Source organism: Agelaius tricolor, unplaced genomic scaffold (assembly GCF_023055355.1).
Source record: "Agelaius tricolor isolate 1412-34295 unplaced genomic scaffold, bAgeTri1.0.p SCAF_10, whole genome shotgun sequence".
Lineage (NCBI taxonomy): Eukaryota > Metazoa > Chordata > Aves > Passeriformes > Icteridae > Agelaius > Agelaius tricolor.
In genome coordinates this window covers 10,862,333-10,883,878 of record NW_027269270.1, presented here as the reverse complement: position 1 = coordinate 10,883,878, position 21,546 = coordinate 10,862,333, and the positions used below count along the sequence as shown (strand labels likewise).

The following is a 21,546-nucleotide window of genomic DNA, read 5'->3' as shown; positions in this document are numbered from 1 at the left end:
CTTATCCTCACTTTCTTTTGATGATGCTCACACTTTTCCTGAGATACAGGGTTTGAGCTATCTTTTATTAGAAGGCTGTCCAGCCAATAGGAATTTTATAGGATTCTTGAGCTAATAGTATAGGTTTGTGGGGGTTGTTTTTTCTTTGTTTTTTTTGGGGAGTTTTTGGTTGGAATTTTTTTCCCCGATATTTTTTGTTTGCTGTATAAGTGCTCTTATCACATAAATATAATCTATTGCTTTCTCCTTTGATCCCTCCTTGCCAACCCTTTTTCTCTCAGGTTAGGTTAGTGCTTTCAGACAGGATTTTGTACAAAAAGACTGCCAACATTCCATGCAACAGAACAGGTCACATTAAAGTGTGGTATGTCATTATTATTAGATTGCTTACCTGCATTGAAACCCAAGGAAGTGTCCATGTTTCCTATTAAGTTTGGGAGGGGTGAAGACATATTCTACATTGAAAAATGCAGGGACTTTTTCTTAGATGGTACCTTTGGGTTGAGAAGTGGATTTATAGGACAGTAATGAGCTGGCCTACAGTGAGCACAGCAGTCTTACTAAATATTGCAGGTATTTAAGTGTTGTTGCTTAGCAAACCACTGAATGGTTTGAGTAGTTTATATTTGTCTTTGTAAAAAGTAATTTTCTAGTGTTAGCTGGATGCTGTTTGTAAAGGTAAAGGAGTTGCAGTAGTAGTAGGAAAGTGACGACTGTAATTAAGAAATGCCTCTTTATTCTCTTGCTGTGGAATAATATAAATTTTTCTTCTTCTGATCTCTTTGCTGAGAATATGGTTCTCTCCTGTACATCAAAGGTGATAAATGCTCCCCATCAAAGGGACTGAAATAATGAACTACAATCAGTCTGAATGCAGCTATGGAGAAGTTAAAAATGGAGTAAAGCAATTTGTGCCTTGCACTCAACTTCACTATAAGCACAAAGTTTCCCTATATTTACCTTTAATAATATATATGCAAATCTGAAAATCAGCTCTTCAGGAAAATCCCAAGGGGTGTATTTTCTGCTTGGTGTGATTTTAATTCTAGTTTAGTTAGTTCAGGGATTTGAATAATTTGTGATTTACTTCAGCATTGCTTGAGGCCTTCCAGTCATCAGTCAGTGAACTGGTGTAATGTAGTTGTTTCTGCAGGTTATTTAACTCCTTTCTAAATTTTGTTTTAGAGTTTCCAGTTTCTGATCGTGGCAATGGTGAAAATGAAACACCTCCACCTCTCCCACCACATCCTAGTGAGGATCTGCTGAATGAGGATTATAATCACAGGTTGGACTTGAACTCTTCTTAATAGTTACAGCACTAATTGCTCAGTAGTGGTTGTGTTAATAGTTCTAATTGATTATAAAACCTCTCTTTTTTTTTTAAATTTGTACCACTTTCTTTAGTCACTTCTAAGGTCTTTTAACATAAGCTGTGAATGTTATTTTAGCATTTAGTGTGTTGTTCATTTCAGTTGTATATAAGCTGCAGTATGCTTGCTCTACATGATAGATGATACCTGTCTTGTGTTCAGTGAAACAAAAAAATCTCGAAGCATAATTCCAATTAAAGAAAAAAAGTTAATTTAAAACTGTACTGTGGGTGCAATGTGTAAATGCAGTGTGAAGTCTCTTAAAGCTTTAAAAGTCCAAGCCAAACACAGTTTGTAGGAAACTGAATCTCCTTATGTCACATGAAGATATTATTGAGATTACAAAATGAATTTTCAGTAAGTCTGAACATTGAAATGTGTAGGAGAAAACTTAATGAACTCTTTTCCAGTTGTAAAGGTATTGGGTTGATTTTTCAGATACTTCTGCAAAGCCTGCCATGCTTGATAGCAGCTATAAGCTCTAATTTCCTTAGTAAATACAGAAGTTTGGAGGTGCAGAAAAAAGAGTAAACAAGTAGAAGTTCACAATGGCTCATTCTCTCTATCTCAAGTAGCACAGGATTCAAATGAAAGGCATAATTTCAGCCTCTCCTGATGATGAGGAATGTAACCAATCCTGATGATGCTGAAATGCACCCTTGAACATTGTTTCCTCATTTGCTGTGTGTTCAATTTTGATAGTCATGCATCTACTGCAATGCTACTAAGGAAGTTTGCATTTCAGCTGGAAATGTAGCCATGTGTCTGTCCTTGTGTGCTGGGGTGTGAGTAAAAAATACTCTTAAGTGATTGGTTGCATCAAAGAGTAAATATATTTTATTATGGATACCTTGAATGCTTTATACAAGACTTTCATATCTATTTTCATTTTGCTAACATAGAGTAATTACACTAGAATAAGTTTGTTATTTCTGGTCTCCCAGGCAGGTACATATGACATGATAAACAAACAAGTCTACACAGATCAGTGCAATTCAGCATTGCATTCTTAACTGCAGTTGGTTGTTAGAATCTGTTCCTAATTTTTCCAGCAAGCTCAGAGAAAAACATTCTCCTAAATGCTAATGATGTATTAAAACAGTGATGAATTTACAGGTCCTTTGTCTCACCCTGACTTTTCCAGTGTTGTATTGTTTTTCCATTTAGAACTAAAGTTCTCCTGAAATTGAATTGCTGTATCAAGTCACATTGATTTCACTGAAATTGCATTTCAACAAAATGAATAGGAAAATACTTAGGAAAGTATTTTGACACTGCAAAACGAAACCCTTTGAGCTATTTCGAACTAAATATTTTTGTTTTTCTAAATCCTTTCTTGCTTAAGAATACGTCAAAGAATAATAATTTCTGTTTCTAATCAAAAAAGAGACACATAGGATTTCAGATTGCATCGAGCTGTTGCATTTTGAGCTGACAGTTACTTGGAGTTTCACTCAGGTTGCAGTTTTGAAATGTTTAGAAAGTTGCCTTAAAATAAAAGAATAAAAAAAAAAGACCAAAACAAAATAAAAATCAAAGCAAGCAAACACAATACCCTGGAATTCTTCAGTTGTAGCATGCTTCATAAGAGCTCCAGCCTCTGCTTAAGTGGTGCAGGGCTATAAAATAATTTTATATTAGCAGGTGAAGTAAAATTGATCCAGGTACGTTGCAGTATTTCTCCAACATTCTGTAGCATGTTATTTGGAAATGCAGTGGTTAGATAGAACTAGCAAAATGAAAAGAAAGTTATTGCTGATCATTTACATTTATATTTCTTTCTGTGATGAGAAATCAAGTGAGTGAAAGTGTTAAGTCTCAGAAAAGGAAGTTGAAGATCGATATCTGATTTGAAAAATGCATGCTGTGAGCAACTGGAGAAAGAAACATGTATATTTGTGCATTCTTTAATTAGTTCACTTGTGGTTTGAACTGGTACCTTAACATTTTACTTAATTTTTTTTTTCCTCTCTACAGCCCTATCATAAATTCAGCAGTGCATTTAACAGATCAGCACATCAACTTCAGATCTTTGACACCAGCCAAGCAGTCTGAATCAATTAATCTGAAAGCCTCAAAAAGCATGGATCTAGGTAAGAAGGGCTGGGGTGACACATAGGTCAGCTCTTTAGCCTTAGCCCATCTGCACCATCTCTGTTTCTTGCTTTTGTTTCTTTAACATCAGGGAGTAAGTTCTGCAGGAGCTACAGTGATGGGGACAATGGTCAGCCTCCTCTAGCAGCTATTTGCAAATACACTTTTATTGGAGCTGAAGAAAGTTTGTTGGCTTTTTGTTTGGTTGGGTTTTTTTTTTCTTTCTTTTTGTAAAGGCCCATTGTATTGAAATACTAGCTGAAGAAAAGGGGGAATGATGGAAAAATGAGCTGAAAGAATTCTGTACAAGTTTTGTATGTCTAAAATATAAAGCAAAGCCAGCAATCACAAAAATAATTTCTTTTATAAAATATAAATGATTGTAAAACTACACTGGACAAAGGGTAACGTTCCTAACACAAGTTGTTTATTTCTTCATTGACAATGACAAACACAGGCAAAATGTTGCAGTAGGTCTTTATAAATGCTTGAAGGGTGTAAGGTTATGGTTCTCTACCCATCCGTGCTGTGCAGGAAATCTTGCAGGGGGGTGAAGTACAAAGTAAAAGGCTCTTTCAATACCAGGAAAACATTTGCAGGTGGAAGATGGAAGGGTTATTGCTGCTGAAAAACCAAGCCATGTTTTACTGAGGGTTCAAGAAAGCTTGTTAAGTCTCAAAGGAAACCAAATAAGGTTTTCTTTTTCCTTTTAATTCTTCTTGGCCACACTCACTCTTTATCTGTTGGTTGGTTTTGGGTTTTTTTTTTGAATTCCCAGTGTTGATGGGGAAACTTTGAGGACTACCATTAGGATATCTTTAATAATAGATTTGTGTGCTTTGTTGGATCAGATTTGCTACACCATTAATAGAAAGTGATTCATTTTATATACAGTTTCAAGGTAGCTTTTTCTTAACTTGCAGGTTTTTTTTCCATGAAGTGTTCCAGACTGGTCTTAGGTTTTTTGTATTGTTGATTTTTGTTGTCATCTTAGTAGAGTATTTTGATGTAACATTAAATGTGTGTACTCCTCTAGTGGTGTGTAAGGAAAGCCAGGCAGTTATTAATGCCTGAAATGCCTAAGAATGGATGTGAATTAATTGAAGAAAGGTCTTAAGGCAGAATTGTAACACTACTGCATGACCGGGCAAAACATGTCATTTGCTCTTCTGTTCCTGTGTTTTAATGAAGAGTTATGGATTAGGTATTTTTTAAAGAATGAAAATGCTGCTCAAAAAATGATTAGGTTTACAGACTCAAGTCAAACCATATATTGCATGTAGCCTACTAGAAAAATGAATGTTCAGCTTTATTGAGCCTTCTTTTAGAAAGGTTTGCTTCCAGCTCCCACAGAAGTCCCAGGAAAGAATGCTCATGAACACCAGTGTAAAATTAGTCAATTGTGTGTGAGGGCATATTCAGAACTGCCAGGTAACTCATACTTCAAGTTCTATACACAATCTGTTCCTGACACCCAGGAGCGATGCTTTGAGAATATACATGAGTCACTAAATCATGGTGGCTAAAAACTAAAATAAAATTGGATGCAAAAATGAAACAAAAATTAGACACAAATGTATCTTTTAGAGCGTTCAAAAATTGTTGCCCGTAGAAGGTAGCTGTTGGAAAGTTCCCTTGTGTTATAAAAGTAAAAAATAAAAAGGGTGATAACCAGTTTGATTGACTATGTGAAGGTAAATCTACTTGAGACACTCATATAAGGAGTTTGAGGGACTACGAAAGATCTGCACCATATTTTTTTATAAATTACAATAGATGAAGTAAAATTCCTTGCACATAGCTTGGCAGTTAATGAAACTGAGGAAGATGAAAGCTGGGACCTTTTACCATCATTCTCTAGCAAGCAGTGAAGTACCATGTTTGGCCTTCTGCCTTTTGAAAGACATTAAGCAGAAGCTGCTGTTTGAAAGAGAAAATGGAACAGAAACATGAAAATCTCAAGTGAAGTAACTGCAACATAAAGTGCTTCAAATACAAATAAAATCCCAATAGTTTGATATAAAAAAATGTGCTTCCAAATAGAGCATTCAGATAATAGACTTTCCAGGATGGATTTTTGGGAAAGCAAAGTTATTTCTTAGGGTTTTTTTTGCTTGCTTCTTGTTTAACTGCAGTCATGACCAATAGTAACTTCTCACCCCAGCATGCAGCTGTGTACCCGTACTGATTTCAATGCACTGCTAAAAAAAAGGAAATAGGGAAGTAATCTTCCATCAGATGTGGTAGCAAAGGAGAAATGTTCTTTCTCTGAGAAGATCTAGGCCCTATTTTTCCACTAGTCATGGGACACTATACACTTAGTACATTTGTTTTGTTCTCAAGTTCTGCCAGTCCTCTCAGAAATAAATCTGACAGGATGAACAGAAAAAAGCACGGAACTGGAGTCCAGGAGGAGAACTGTGAGACCTTAGAACACGTGATTTAGATGCAGTTCCTTTCTTTTTAAACCAAGTTGCCTCTGAATCATGTGTCTCCACAGATCTGTGAAATCACCCAGAGATTGGGTGTAGAGACCCAGAATGACAATCACAAATTCAACAGACAACAGAATTTGTCTAATACAGGGCAAAAATGTGAAATCTGTACTGCTACTCACTTAGGAAACATTCTACTTCACCTTGAAATGTGTGTAATGCACCCATTGCTCAATTACAAGGTTACAAAGGCCGGGATTGCTTAATCTCATCGCCATGCAAAGGATCATTGAAGGTGGGTAACATTTTAAACAGAAGAAAATCCAGATATTACTATAGATTGTGAACCTTATGTGAAAATGATAAATTCATTAAATTAGGGAGCTAGTGAAATTGTATATTAAGGGTCTTCCTGGCTTTGATGAGGCCTGATGTATATACAAGAGGCAAATCTGTAAAGATTAGTCTATAATTACACAGGTTCACAATGGAGGCTCATTTAATGTTGATGTTTCTCTTTTCAGTTATATACATATTTAAGCCCAGAACCCTTTGAGTGCTTAATCTGCTTTCCAGTCATAGCAATTTACAAAATAATAATTTCTATAAATTAATATCCTCAGTGAATAATATGAGGTAATAAGGATGGATGATGAAAAAATGTTCAATACTGCTAACTGTGCATCAGTTTGTTGTTATCACTCTCCAGAGCAAAGCCTGCAGTGAAAGGAACTTGGCACATCCAGCTGTAGGTTACTTGCCAGTGGGGCAGCTGGAGTTTAGTTTATTGACACTTGGTGTATGTCAGGACTGTTGGCTGGGCAGCTGGACAGGAGCAGAGGGTATGAACCACTGCCACCTGCTTGTTTAGGCTGCCATGCCCTGAGTCCTGTGGACTGGCACAACTCTTAACTGCCAAATTCAGAGATAGCATGAACCCAAAAGTAGCATTGCCTGAAGTTGGTGTGTTTCAACAACTCAGTTTCTTTCCAGGTGAATTAGTTTTTGCTTTAACCTACTTTAAAAAAAGAAAATAAATATCAGTGGCATATGTTATTGAGTTACTGTTGTAGAAATTAAAAAAAGAAAAAAGCACATGTAGTGGTAATGATATTTTTTTTTGGTTTTGCAGAGATGAGCAGAACTTGCCTCATCTGTACAGATGTCCTTGTGCAGAGTGTATGGAGGCAGGGTGACTGGTTCTCTGTTTTGGCATCCATCATTTCCACAGTGATCAAATGCTTCTCAAAATTTACAGCTTCATTCAGAGTAATAGGCTACAGATTAGTTCCATGTCAGCCATAAGTCTTAATGTTCTTCCTTGCTGCTGTGTTGAGATAATGACAGCACTTTCTGGATCACTGGCAGAGTTCACATCCTGTGTCTTATGGTAGATATTTCTTTGCCTTGCCTACTTTTATATTGAACTGGTGGTGATAAAAAGAGCACAACCCCCCTGTTTTCTTCTGCTGATTCTGGCACTTGACACATCCTCTCTGTTGCATATTTTTTTTTATTCTTCAGCCATGGTCACCCATATGTTAGCAAAGCAAAGATCCCGATTATAACTGTGACTTCAAGAATTTATGCAGAACCAAACAAAGTCTGACTTGGTACTGACCAGAGTTTCACTGCATGCAAAGCTTGGGCTTGTGCTTAGAGAATAGTGTTAAAAATAAGCAAAACAAAATCAAAAATGGTGGAAATAAATGTTGTGTTTTCTCTTCACACTGAACTGGAACACTTTTTTTGGAACTTAACAGCAGATTGAAAATTAAGAAATCAATGGCTTCTAAATAAGTAATTGGAAGGATGATTTTTCCTTGCTTTTAACAACCTTCTGTACACACACATTTTCCCTTGCATTACCACAGTTCTCTAGAGGAGAATTTCTATATAATATTTTGTCAGAATCCATTTTCAATAGTTTGTTCTTTTAACTATATTAAAAAGGAAATTTTTGTAATGTTAATGTGAAATTGTTTTTTATTGTTACATTAGTGTGCTCTATGAAAATGAAAGGAAAGAAGGTGTCTTATTATCTATCTCCAGCACCCTTACTTTCCATAAATCTTTATGCACAGGAGTGATTTAGACTGTGCATAAATGTACTGTAAAAACTACAGCCATGGGAATTGTGTGCAAGCACATGAAAGTGTAGCTTGTTTTAACCTGAAGCAACATGAAATTGAATCATATGAGTATGTAGCATTTTTGTTGGGTATCAATTCAGGCGAAGTACTGTGTAGATTTATATTTGAGGATGTTGGTATAATAACCCATGACCACTGTCCCAAGGTGCTGCTTAATTCCCTCTTCTTTTCCTCATCAAAGGCAAAACCCCATAAATTTTAACTGATTAAGCTCTATAGCCTGAAGAAATGGATATGTCCTTTACTTGATTTTAAATGTGAGTGAAATATTGTTTGCTGAAACATCATTAGACATACTTGGAATCCCTTAACCTTGGGGCATATTTATTAAAATATCGGGCAGCTTACTTATTTAGGAATAATTAGCAAGTAAATGTGCAAGGTATAAGGTAGAGTATTCTGCAAGGAAGCCAATATTTAACTAAATGCTAATTTCTTTGTTAGTGAAGGGATGCATTCAATTACAGTTCATACTTTTAAAATGCCTCAAAATGGAGGGAAACCCGTGTCCCATATCCAGAAGGATGTGGAAAATGCAGTCAAGATGCTCTTAGCTGCTTCATGGTTTGCTCTGAAGCAGATTATTTTTACTCTGGGTGTAATTTCTGTAAACTGAAATAAATATCTTAAAACATAGGCAAATGAGGACCAGACAGAGCTAATGAAGATCGGTCTTCCAAGCAATGTTTGGATTCAGATACAATTAAAAGAATACATTTGGGAGGTCTCTAGTGAGAGTTATGGTATTAGTGGGACAAAAAGTAGTTTGGTATTTTAAAGTCATTGTTTTGTTAACCATGTTGTGTGTATGGAATACAATTATTTGTTTGCTTTGACTTGAAACCAATTTCAGAACTGCATTTAGGAGCTAGTTAGGCTTGTTAGAGCATTAATGAGGAAATGGAGAAGATGGATCAGAATTCTAAGAGTCTATTCAATGTTACTGGCTTAGTAATTAAAAAATCATCTTTGGAATAGAGATTTTTCAAGAACAAAAATGTTATGGGTTAAGGAAAAACTGTATTGCTTATGGCTGTGATTATCTTTGGTATCACGGGCCAAAAGAGATTTTAACATGATTCTAACTTATGTCATGAGTAGCTTTCTAGTACTATCAGATTAGATGTATATTTTCTGAGGCTCTGTGTAGAATCAATTTTTACAAATGAGCACAATGTCGTTTTCATAGTTTAAATGACTTTCAAATTTCTGTTTGTAAGATCTGTAATTCAGGAATGAAACAAAATCGTTTCTTAAGTGATAGGGATGCTGTTAACTGAATTGAAATGAGACTGAAATTAGGGTTTTTTCTGTATGAAAAGAGAGGCTTTTAACAAGGCTAATTTTGTTACTCAGTTTTACACCAAATTAGTGCAGTTGAGGGGACAGTGAGTTGTGGCATAAAGGCAGAAGTAGGCAAAAGAAACTATCAACTGTTTGGACTGGTTTTGTAGAAATCTTCTAGGACTAAAGGAAGTTCATTGTGGAGCAGACTGAGAGTGTTACACGAGTTGTGATGGTGACACAGCTGAGAATGTGGTAACACATGCTTGAGGTGGTATTTTTTTAGGTTGCTTTAGTGTAAGTTTGAGTGGATCTGTTAATGCAGTTAGATTATTGAAGTGTTAGGGGGAGAAACTAGCAATTAAGTTAATGTATAGCTACTGTAAGAAAGAAAGTAAGGATGATAATGAAGTAACTTTTAAGAACACTGGTATAAATATGTTGTCTAAACTTTGTCTTAAATCTGTTCCCTATCAATGTTTTCAATCAGTGAGTGACAGATTACATTAGGAACTTGCAGTTTAACCCTAGGAATTTGGAAGAAGTGTTAATGACATGTGGAAGACGTGCAGCGGGGGAGTTTTAGCCTAGTGTGGTTTCTCTGGAACAGAGGTGAGAGAGGATTACAAAAGACAACAAAAGTGTAAAAGAAGCCACAATGGCCTCAATTAACAGCGTAACCCTAAAGAATGAGTAGTTATGGCACTACTAGAAAGTGAAGAAATTCATATCATGCTGGCTGGGAAATTGTAAAACAGTGATTTTTTCTGCCAGGAGAAAAACTTCCATTTAAAGCTAAATGTGCTCAGTGGACAGCCTCAACTGTACTTCTGGTTCTTCAACAAGTAGTAGTAATAGCAAATGCAAGCTTAAGCATTTTCATTCTCATGTGCTGACATACAAGATATATCCCTTGAGGATCCTCTCTGAATACAATTGAATTGAAGTATTAAATCAGTTCTAACAAAAATTGTTCTGAAAAATCTAATTAGAGAAAACCTTGTACAGGAGAGAAAAAGAATCCAGAATCTCCTTGTACAGGAGAGAAAAAGAATCCAGAATCTCCTTGTACAGGAGAGAAAAAGAATTCCTGATACACACATTTTGTCACTAGTGTGGATTTTAACCTGTGGTCTATGTACATAGCACTTTGGGGCAGACCTAGAACAGTAAGCAACATTTTCTAAGTGGTGGTTGTGAGACAATTGACACCATTTCTCCAAGTGATTTATGCCACTCCTAGATGGGGAAATGCTTCACCCAGAAAATAAAACTGGCAGGAGAATTATGTTCCTGGCACTATCACTGACTAAAACTAATTGATGATGCGCTGTCTTCATTATGATGAGAGGGCTGAGTAAGGATGGGGTTCACCAGGAAAAAACAGTGACCCATTTGAGGCTTTGCTTTCTTATCATATGTTTATACCATAGAAACTGATGGATTCTGAGAAGTGTGGAAGCATCATTTATATATATAGTTTGGGAATACAGGCCTTGTGAACTGATTACTGAACAATAAGAAATTTATATTTGGCTTCCTATTAATTAACAAAGGTATTTGTTAGGAAATTTGTTTTCTAGGAAATTCTTTTGTGTTTCAGTGTCTTATAATTTTATTCCTCATTAATTGTAATTTTAATCCTTGTTTGCTTCTTTTCTGAGTGCAGAACTGCAGCCGGTCTTCAAAGGTATGTGTCAGTTTGTCCAGCAGAAACACGTGACTTTCAGATGTTTAGAAGATTTTTTAGTAGCTCTTGGTCAATGTGCAAAACTGATGCTTCATGAAAGAGTCACTTCAGTTGAATAGGGGAACCTTGTATCTTGTGAATGGTAGTAACTCTGGTTTGGGGAAAAATAATGCAATGGATCAGCAATTGAACTGGGCAGAAGGGGGGAAATTGGTTATGACAATTGGCAGCAGCATTGATTTGTGCTTCTCTACAACACAGTTTGGAGCTAGATTGTTAGCCTGTGTGTAAGCCTGGACTGGATTTGGCACAGACTTTGAGAAGTCCAGAAGCTTGTTGTGTACTAAACCATTGGAAGTCATGCAATTCAAATGAAATGGCTATCTTGAGCAGGGCACAGAAATGGCAGTCAAAACATTTATGTGGAAGGACACAAAGGCATGTTGGGTACCTCTACTGTTGTTAAATAACAACATCTATTTTCTTGAAGCAAAACAGCATTCCAGAGTATTACTGTAGGAAATACTAAAAAACTCATGGCGTAAAGAGATGGGATTGCTTACTCTCTGTAGTGACTGTTGGCATAGTTTAAAAAAAAGTATCAATGGTTTGCTATCAGTTGGGCAGATTTGTTTGGTTTAGTAATATTACTTCTTTGATAATCTGTGGTCTAGCTAGGCCCCCAAATGTCCATGATTTTATTAAGTAGCTGCAAAACTTCTTTCATCTTTTATTTCAGCAATTACTTTGAGTACTGACAGCGAATGCATAACTGGTTTCTGTGGTGAAAATGTGGTTCCTAAATAATAGATGTAACTTAAAAAGAGCTAGCATGATTTCCACAGACAAATATTAATAACTTCATGAACTAACAAATCCCTGGGGTTTCAGGGACATTTCAAAATGTGAAGTATTTGATTAACAAGTAAAGGAGAAGTATCTTCTTGTTTGTCAATCTATTTATTCTCTTGTCTGAATCCTTCCCAGATTTTTGTTTGAGTTTTTTCTTTGGAGTCCCAAATTAGGTGGTTTCTATTTTTTTGAGATGTTATGCATTTAATAATTCTAGCTCAAAATATACAGTAATTCTAGTGTCTTCATAAAAATATTTACTTGTGCATTCCCAAGTGTGGTCTTCTTGAGCTGAAATATTTCAGTTATTTGCAAAGTAATTACTTTCTGATATTGCAATATAAAAATAATTAGAATTCCTTTTACTTGAGTTTTAAGAGTAGATGGTATTTTTTTCTTGTTTAAAATCTTTCATGCGATTTTCTACAAAGACAGGCCAAAACTAATAGAATTTTAGGAAAGAAATTTCCTCTTACTTCTTTCCTTTATTCAAAGGCCAAGAACTAGAGAGAGACTATTTTTGTCATAACTGAATGTTTGTATCAGTTTTGAACAACATGCAAAGAAGTGTTTTCAAATATTATTTTGTGGAACATCATGTCCCATGTACTTCCTAAACGAAATCTTTGGTTACAAAGTTTTCAACCTTGGCATACAAAGTATTTATCTTCTGTTAGCCTTTTTCTGGTTTTGTTTTTATTGGATTTTTTCTTGTGGTCTTCTCCTTGTTGCCAGGGGAAACAAGGGAAGCAATGGGGTTCTTATTCAATGGACTTTTCTGGGCTACTTCTGTTCAGTCTAATGAAAGATGGCCAGCCTAAAAGGCCCTGCCTAAGCATAATAACCCATGAAATGAAAACTACCCTGTGGAGGTGCACACGTATTTTGCTCAAACTTTGATATAGAACTTTAATATTTGCATTTCCCAGGTTTTGTGCATGTATGTGCTTAAGCTCATAATGCTAACCTTGTATTTTGGTAAGATTATTTTTCATTTTTTAATCATTTTATTCTTCCTTTTTTCCCTCCAGTATTAAAATCTAATTTTTGTGTGTGAAGCTGGTGTGTAAAGTATGATTAAGTTAAATGGATTTATCCCTTTTAATAATGTAAAACTTAGTTTCAGGCAAACCAAGTCATCAGCATAGCTTTAAAAATTTACTGTGAACCTTGGGTTTTGTCTTTTTTTTTAAAGTTCCTATGTACTGTAACATTACCTGCTTTAAGTAATTACCATGCATTATACTGGTTGCCACTAGTGACTGCTATAATTAAGGCTGTGAATCCGTTTCCATTATCATCCCTTGTTTTCACACAATCATAACTTGTCAAAACACTAACCTTTAGGACCAAAGTTTTCCTCAGTTGTTTTGCTCAGAGAGAAATTTAGGAGGAGGGAGCAGGAAAAGGAGTTTGAGCTATCCTTATCGTAAATCCTTGTCCAGTCATTTTGCATTGTAGGATCAAACTGCATAGCAAGGAGTTCAATAGTTATCATTTCCTGGGACAAAAAAGAAGTTGAAAAATCGAGGACTTCAGTTCTGGTTGCACTTCTAATTTTGAATTAGTCTCTCTGCAGTTTTGTTTAGCAGAATCTCCACATAATGCTGCAAGAAGAATTAGTCTTCCTTTATTAGCGCCTACATCCCATAAAAACCATACACTATGTCAGTTTGCTGATAGCAGGTGGCAATTGGGTCACAGAAGTAGAGAAGAAATACAGTGGTCATTTGTGGATTCATGACTCCACTTGTGAATCCCAGTCTTGAATTTGATGTTGATTTTTGAGGGTAAAAGCTTCCCTAAATGTGGAGAGGCAATATAAGAAAATATTTACTGTCATTATTTTCCCAGTAGTAATTCCTAAATGTCAGTAACAACCGTACTGCTCTCTCCTAGGTAGAAAATAGCAGGTTCTGGTATTATGGCAGATGACCCTCTGTGTAAACTTTTGATAGTGACTGCTGTACAGAACTTGTTTAAGTTTGCATTTATGGAATTTTTGGTATGACTTGACAATTTATTTTATCATATAAAGAGATTATGTTTTAAGGTGAGTTATAAGGGAGTGCTTGGGTAGGCAGAGTTGAAGGATAAGCTTTCAACCCTAACATTCATTTCCTGTTCTTGTTTTATCATCCCTAACATTACATTGGCTGCTGTTTTTTTTCATAGAATTCATTTTAAGAAATAGTGATTGGCTCTTCCCCTCAACCCTCCAGGAAAGTATTTTAATTAGTTTCTTGAGTTATATGACAATAAACTGAAGTTACTGAACAGGACTTCCAATTCCTGTTACATTCAGAATTTGCTCCTCCACTACTGTCTGCAAACTGTTGCTACTGCAAGCATCTTTCTTTATAAGATGATGTGAAATACTACAAAGTTACAATTTATAGACAAAATATAACATAGAAAAAATGCATAAACCTTTAAAAAGATCAGGGTTTGGGAGACCTTATTATCTGCAGAGGTCTTGTGAGTCAGTGAGACGTCTTGCAGATGGGAAGGTTTCCACATCTGGATTCTTTTTACAATTGAGGTCTTTGATCTGAAAATGTTACAACTCTCCTATGCCCTGTGATTTGTCTGGCAAAATGAGTTATTTACAAGTGCAATTGCTCTTCTGACAACTCAGTTTTGAGTGTGTAAGTTCTGAGGTCCTGATCTGTAATCCACAAGGACTGCTGGTAGTCATTTTATTGGTTTCAGAGGGCTTTGATTCAGATATTTGGACTTTGAAGCACCCCATGTGGATTAGGTAAAGAAAGGATTTTTTTTCATATTATTATAATTTAAAGATTCAGGATACTGTGTCTGAAATAATTTGACAGTGTTTCAAAGGCTTGTGAATTTAAATAAGTTTCTGATCTTTGTGTCTTTTCTTTTATTTCTCCAGTGGCAGATGAAAGCAAAGTTGGTTTGTTGGCCGGACGCAAATCGGGTAAGCTGTCCTATTTTGGAGAAAAAGTCAGCAACTTGAAAGTAGTATGGGCAGTAAATGAAGTCAGCTTCCATGAACTGTGGTGACAAAGACACTTGCAAATTGAGGCATTACTTTCTAAGCGCTGACTCCAAGTTGAACAATGATGAATTAGGGGTTGCTCTTAGCCAGGCAGTGTATGTAGGCAAGTCATTCTCAGGAAGAGCTGTAACTTTATTTTTCAGTACAGGTGTTGTAAATTGGAGAAAATGCACTTTCAAACAAGTAGAAGTGCACTATTATGGAGTGTAGAGACTTAAACAATACACACTTTGAGAACGACAAGTATTTATTTGCTTTTTCTTATTGCTCAGAGTTACACTTCCATTACCAGGAATACTGAAGACAATGATAAAAAAATTTACAGAGTTAAAAAAAAAAAAAAGTTACAGCTTTTCCTTTTGTTGTGCTTGTGCAGGAGAAATAATTTGTTTTTTCTTAAACTTTTCAGGCAATAATAATAAAAAACATTAATCCATAGTGCTGCAATTACTCTACTTGCTTACTAAATAAGTTCTGCCAACCATGCCAGGGCATTGTACAACTTGTAGCTGTTGTATTAAAAAAACTTCCAAGGCATTGTCACATAAGATTGTAATTTTTCATGAGCTATGGGTAACCTGTGAGAAACCTTAAACTTCCTAGAAAACTTCAGTTATTCAGCAGTGTCTTCTGATGTTAGGAAATCCTGAAGTTTCAGACTGTCCCTTTGTAGCACATTGTACACTGCCCTTTCCCACTCCATGGATAGGTCTAAGAAGCTGAATTCATGCAAAAGGAGGTCAGCTATGAGATTCCTGATTGTTTATGGTATTCTTTCTCTGTACGGCTGGGTGTCCTTCTTTAGTTCTCTGGTGTGGATTTTCCTTATCTGAAGACCTTTTCCTGAACTTAGTGGACAAATTCTTTTTAAATTTTTTGGCATCTTTCCTAAGCTTGTGAAGTTCTTGGATTCTCTTTCTGAATCAGGGAATAGTTCATATGTCTTGTAATATTATCACTCTTGGGAAGAAAAAAAATTCTTTCAACTTTCTCTTTTGGGAATGTGAAAGCTTCAAAGAAATGATCTTGTCAACTTGAAGAACCTGAGGGTGTTGCCCTTGGGCTTTTCCCTGTTCAGAAAAATTACTACAAACACTGCAACATCATGCAGTTTACCAAAGATCAATGGAATTCACTGCTATCAAAGAATATTGAGGGATAAGATTATAACTCTTTGGCAGTCAATTGTTTTAGGTACATTAAGCTTTATAATTTTTAGTAACATTTGATCTTTCTTCTGCACACTTCTGCAGATTCTTGAAAACTGACTTTGAAAAGTTTTCTGTTTGAAGACACCTACAAATTTTATGTGAACATGTGGACCTATATTTATTGAACTTTGACTTGTTTGCTTTACTTATTCCTCACAGATCTCTTACATACACCTAGGATCTTTTTTCATAAACTAAAATCAGTGGCCAACACCCAAGGAATAGATACAAAGATTGCTCAAGTTGTTTCTCTTTTTTTTCCCTGTAAGAATAAAAGAATTTAGCTAACTTCTGAGACAGTTGGCATGTAAATTATTTTTATTGGTCCTATCCTCTTTAAATACCGTTCAAATACCATTGAAAAACATTTCTCCTCCTCTCTATGTTCCATTTCCTAGCACTTCATAAAGGAAATCAAGCTGCAATTTTGGTTTCCACATTTTTCCCTTCAAATATTTAATTTAAAGGTCTGTTGAAGAACATGGTGTTCTTTTTTTCTGGTCCCTTTTTACTCTATGCTTTCTGGAAATATATGTGCAATTGTCTGACGTTTAGTCCCACCACTGTGACGTTTAGTCACAGTGATGTGAAAACTTCTGTTTTCACATTATTCATTGTACTGCCTTCCTGTAGGTGTCTTAAGAACGTTAAAGGGAGACATTGCAGCTTCTTGTGCTATGAGCAAACCACAGTTTTTTTCTCATTACAGAATGGAGTTTCCATCCAATTCTAGACTTCAGGAAACTAAATGTACTTCTCTACAGAATTAATTATCACCTACTAACAATCAATGCAATTATCCTGTCTCTCCTTCAACATGACTTGTTCTGTAAAATACACAGCTGAGTAATTCTCTCTAGGGAAATATCCTTTCTATTTCTTCTGGGCAGTGGCTCTTCAAGCATTTAGTCTCAGCTTTTGGAACAGCTACTTTATCCCTCACATATCACATGTTACGGAGCAGCAGCAGCAGGAGTTAGAGGTGTGCATTAATTTCAAGATGGGTTTTCACAATTCTCTGCAAGACTGAGGCAGGATCTGTAGCTGTAGCCCCATCTGTCATTTTGTATACTGCACCCACAAGCAGTGGTTCCTTCCCCCCACCCCCCCCCACCTTACTTAAAGAGTAGATTTGGGTTTTAGAAGTATGTTGGGACATATCCTGAGCTTGTAAGCATGTTCTGTGGAAAGGTGGCTGGAGCTTTGTTCCAAGTACATATATGACCCTTACAGAAATCTACCTGTGAATTCTGGTTCTCATATGAGGCCTGTATCTCATCCTACTGGATGGAAGACTCCTGCTGTGCTTACAGGTATTCTTAGTATTGAAAATACTAAGAATACTATTGAAAATATTTTCTGCAGTGCCATCAGCAAAAGCACTGGAGCCTCCTGGTCCTTTTCTGGAAAAAAAACAGATTTCAGAGTGCATGAGTGAGTGTGTGTGTGTGTAAGACAACTTCTCTGAATCCTCTAAGAAAGAATTTGTCCTCTGTAACCTTCCTGCCTTCCTGTGTGCTCAGCAATGGTATGTCAATACCAATGATGAGAATGAGAAGCAGACAAGTGGTGCCTCTGTTGTATAAGCAGAGAAGATCCTTGAAAATTCACAAAGATGAAAAATCAGCAGCTTTAGCTTAGTTTTTCATAAAACTCCTAGGTTCTTGTAAAAGCAGTTCTATGACAGTTAAGAGAATATCCTTTTAAAGAAGGGCAAGAATTGCATATCAAATATAACCTGATTTATATCAAATAATGAAATTGAGTACTGATTTTTTTGCAGCTATTTTAATTTTTTTACTAAAATTCTTTTTTGTGCTCTGAGTTACTGCTTAGAACACTTTAGTATGTATTGACTGTCTGCTGAGGTCTCTGCTGACACAGCACTTTCAGATGATGCAGTGCTGGAGAAAAGCTGATGAGTCTTTCTTTATGAGCTCTGACATATTAATTAACAAAATGGTCAAAAAAGCTTTCCTATTTTTATTTTAATGTCACTAGACCATGCTTTTGGCTGGGGTTGTGTTTCAAGACAGTCTTGAAACAAGATGAGTAAGATCATATTTTCTTGCTGGCTGCTATGTGAGGAACATGTGACTGAGCTATGGCTTAGTACCAGCAAGGCTGAGTGATAAGGGGTACTTCTGCTACCAAGCTGAATTTGAATTAATGCTGTGTGGTTAAACCACAACATATGGCAAGAGATAGGGTTAGGACTTGAGTAGGAAAAAGGCCCATTGGGATAGTTGGAAGGATGCTTCTGGTCAAGCTCTGCCCCTTACTGTTAATTTTGCTGCCAGTGCAGTTTGCACATGGCTGTTCAGCCTTGTAGGTAGGGTTGGTGTTCTGGGAAGGAAGGCCTGGAGAGGCAGCTGTGCAGCTAAATCCTGCAAGGGCAGCCTGTCCTTGGGCCTGAGTGCCATCACAGCTGTACTACCTCATGTGTGGGTGACTGAGTTGTGGTTAAACTGCAATTCACATGGAAAGTGGAGTTAGTTTGGAATAATTTAGGTTAAAGGTCTTGGTGTATTTCTGCATTCTTTAATGCCAGGATGTATTCTGCATTAAGGACATTTTACTGAGGTTTTGTTAAAGCTAAGCGTGAGCTATTGGAACACCAGAAAAATCCAGTGGTTTATGCATCGTTTTGTAGCTCAAGAGGCTTCCTTTTAATCAAGGAATCTGGTGGGGAATAATAGTGGATTTAGGAAAGACTACAGAAAGCTTAGTGCATGCTGCTGGGCTTGCTTGAGGCTGGTGCCATTGTAATAAGTTTCATTTGCAGGGAACACAATTATGTCGAAGAAGTGGATGGGAAAGTGCTGTTCTCCTCTCCTGATGCCAGACTTTATAATTTTATTAAATAAGCCTTCTTGCTGCTGTAGATGTCATTAAAGCTCAGCTTTTCAAGGGGAGCATTGGGTTTAGTACTGAGTTCATAAGGATTTATATAGTAACTTGGTCCACAGTAGAAAAGACTCATGTAAGTGGCTGAGCTGCCTGACATATGCAGTGAAGTGCCTGTCCAAACAGCCTTGCTACTAACTGAAAGTGTGTATCATACGGGATCTGGCCCTTACCTTTGCATTTCTGAGAGGAGAAAAGGTTGTTTTTAGTTTACTTTATTTCTCTTTGAGAATAAGAATGTAATACTTGGCTGCTTCAATCATTCTTGCAAGTGTAAAGAGGACTTGTCTACTTCACAGTCTGCAGTATACCTCAGCAATAGCAGTATAGCCTGACCTGTGTGTCTTGGCTTGGATACTGGATATAAGCAAACTGTGGTGTCACTGGAAGCTGTGCAATGTGATTTTTTTCCCTTCATTCAGCCCATGTGATGCTTGGTGCTATTTCGGTGAGACTGGCACAAAAACAAACACAAGTACCTTTCTACAATGCTTCAGCTGACTCTATTACCCACACCTCGTGCCTCTGTAAGCTTTGAATCATTAAGCTGTGGGTTATGTTTGATGGTTTATTGTGGGGAATATTTTTGCAAGATTTTTCACTCTTTGCCTGTTACATTCAGTTGGGCATCTCTCCTGAGCAATTATATTCTTGTGATAGTGTTGTTGTTCATATTATTATCAACATTATCATCATCATCAACTTTGATTATGATTCTCCAAGCCAAGTGTTGCTTTGACGTTACAGTTCCAAATAAATTCTCATCTGAGAATATCTATCAGTTCATGCAGCTGAGAAGCAAAAAGTAAGGTTCCCTTTTTCCTGCAGGTCACTTGTGGAGTGAGTGTTTTCTCCTTTATTTATGTCTGGCAAAGAATAAAGTCAAGGATATTACACTGAGTGTACTGTATTGTTGGAGTTTAAAACAATTTCTACTCCAAAAATTAAAACACTCAGCTTCCGTTGAATCCCTTGCTGCTGTTTTTTTCTTTTCTTCAAGCACAACTTGTCTAGTGAACCTAGGAGGATACATTAACTTACTTAATACTCAATGCAAATATGGCTTTGCTACCCTTTTAAAATGAACTTTTAAACATGTATAATAGTGTTATATATTATGCTGTATGTTGTTGTAGCTATTGTCATTGGTTAGAGCTGGGAGGGAATGGGGAGGCTTGATTAATGTTGCTGGTTTGACAAAAATTGTATGTATTGGTGCATGAGAAGTTTGCTTTGTGACTGACTCAGGAAAAGGAAGGCTGGACATTTAGAGTTCTGTGATTCAAACCATTATTCTAAATTAACAGAACTTACTGTATTGTTGAATTTTAGTGAAAAGCAGGCTGTAAGTCAAAATCCCTTCTGAATGTCAGGCTAGGGGTCTTTTTACAGTCCCCTATGCCTGCCAGGTCTATGTGGCTGATAAACAGCCACATAGATAACGTAGTTAGATGGTTCTCCTCTGTGGAAGTAAACAACCACTCATTTTTACTCTTGAGAAGAATAATTTTATACTCCCAGTAACTCACCAGCTGTAACTATTTCTTTGACAGCTTTCTTTCCTTTTTTTTTTTTGGTTTTTTTTTTTTTTTGAAGACTTTATTAACTGTGTGATGATGATTTGTTGTGACCCCTTTTTTGTTAGGTTTTGAGAAAGTCATCTGTCGATAAAAATCCCTCACTTGAGGGTGATGTTTGATGTTATGATGTTGATCTAAAAGCTTGCTGCTGCTGAATAAAGCAGTCTTGGGCACCATGCCTCCTGTCTGCAGCTGCATGGTTCCCATTATTCCATTCTTTATTCCAGTCCCACAGCTTAGCTGGTGAGATGGTTAACAGAACTAGACAGCCAAAAATTCAAACAAGAAGGACAAAATGAATACTGCTGAGATTATCTCCTTGAACCACCCATTTGAGAGACAAGCTTACATGCCATAAGAAGGGAAATTCAGCAAGTGGATGGATGAGAACTGTGAGGCAGCTGTCTACTAAATCACCATATCTACCATGTCAAATGATACCCTTATTGAATTCAAATGCCAAGCTTGCATTAATTTTTAAATTTTTTTAACACTGTTTTACTTGCCATGAATAAAACCACTTTCTCAGTGGCAGGACCTGGGAATAAAAAGTGGCAGTAAACCTCTGCAAACTGAACAAGAGCATCCCTGCTGTCTCATCCTTAGAATGCAAGAATCTTTTCTAAATTCACTTGTTCACTTTGATTTTATGAATGCTTTGTGTTCTGTGACTCTTAGTATGCTTTGTATTAAGATACGACAGATCAGTGCCCGTTGATCTTTCTTTGAATTACAGTTATTAAAGTGAATAGATCTGATCTGCTGAGAACAATAACAAGCTTGCAGGAGAAACCTGTTTTCCCTCCATGTTCTTGTGTGGGATTTAGGATCTAGAGCAAAACTGAATTTAGACCAACAGCAGTGCAGATGCAAATTCAAGGGTCTAATTGAGTTTTTACAAAATCGCATGTTGACTGAATGTTTTCCTGTTATCCCACAATAGCC

General features: G+C 36.5%; 1 protein-coding gene across 3 annotated transcripts in view; it reads left to right on the top strand.

Moving 5' to 3' along the window:
- Positions 1-21,546, top strand: part of PARD3B (par-3 family cell polarity regulator beta) — a 392,403-nt gene that overhangs the window by 209,965 nt on the left and 160,892 nt on the right. Inside the window, exons 14-17 of one of the 3 annotated variants that reach the window (XM_071434743.1) lie at positions 1,186-1,285; positions 3,348-3,463; positions 11,006-11,026; positions 14,778-14,822. In XM_071434743.1, the coding sequence (XP_071290844.1) occupies positions 1,186-1,285; positions 3,348-3,463; positions 11,006-11,026; positions 14,778-14,822 (282 nt within the window). The remainder of the gene's footprint in view (positions 1-1,185; positions 1,286-3,347; positions 3,464-11,005; positions 11,027-14,777; positions 14,823-21,546) is intronic. The other 2 variants (XM_071434744.1, XM_071434745.1) reach the window with 2 other exon arrangements.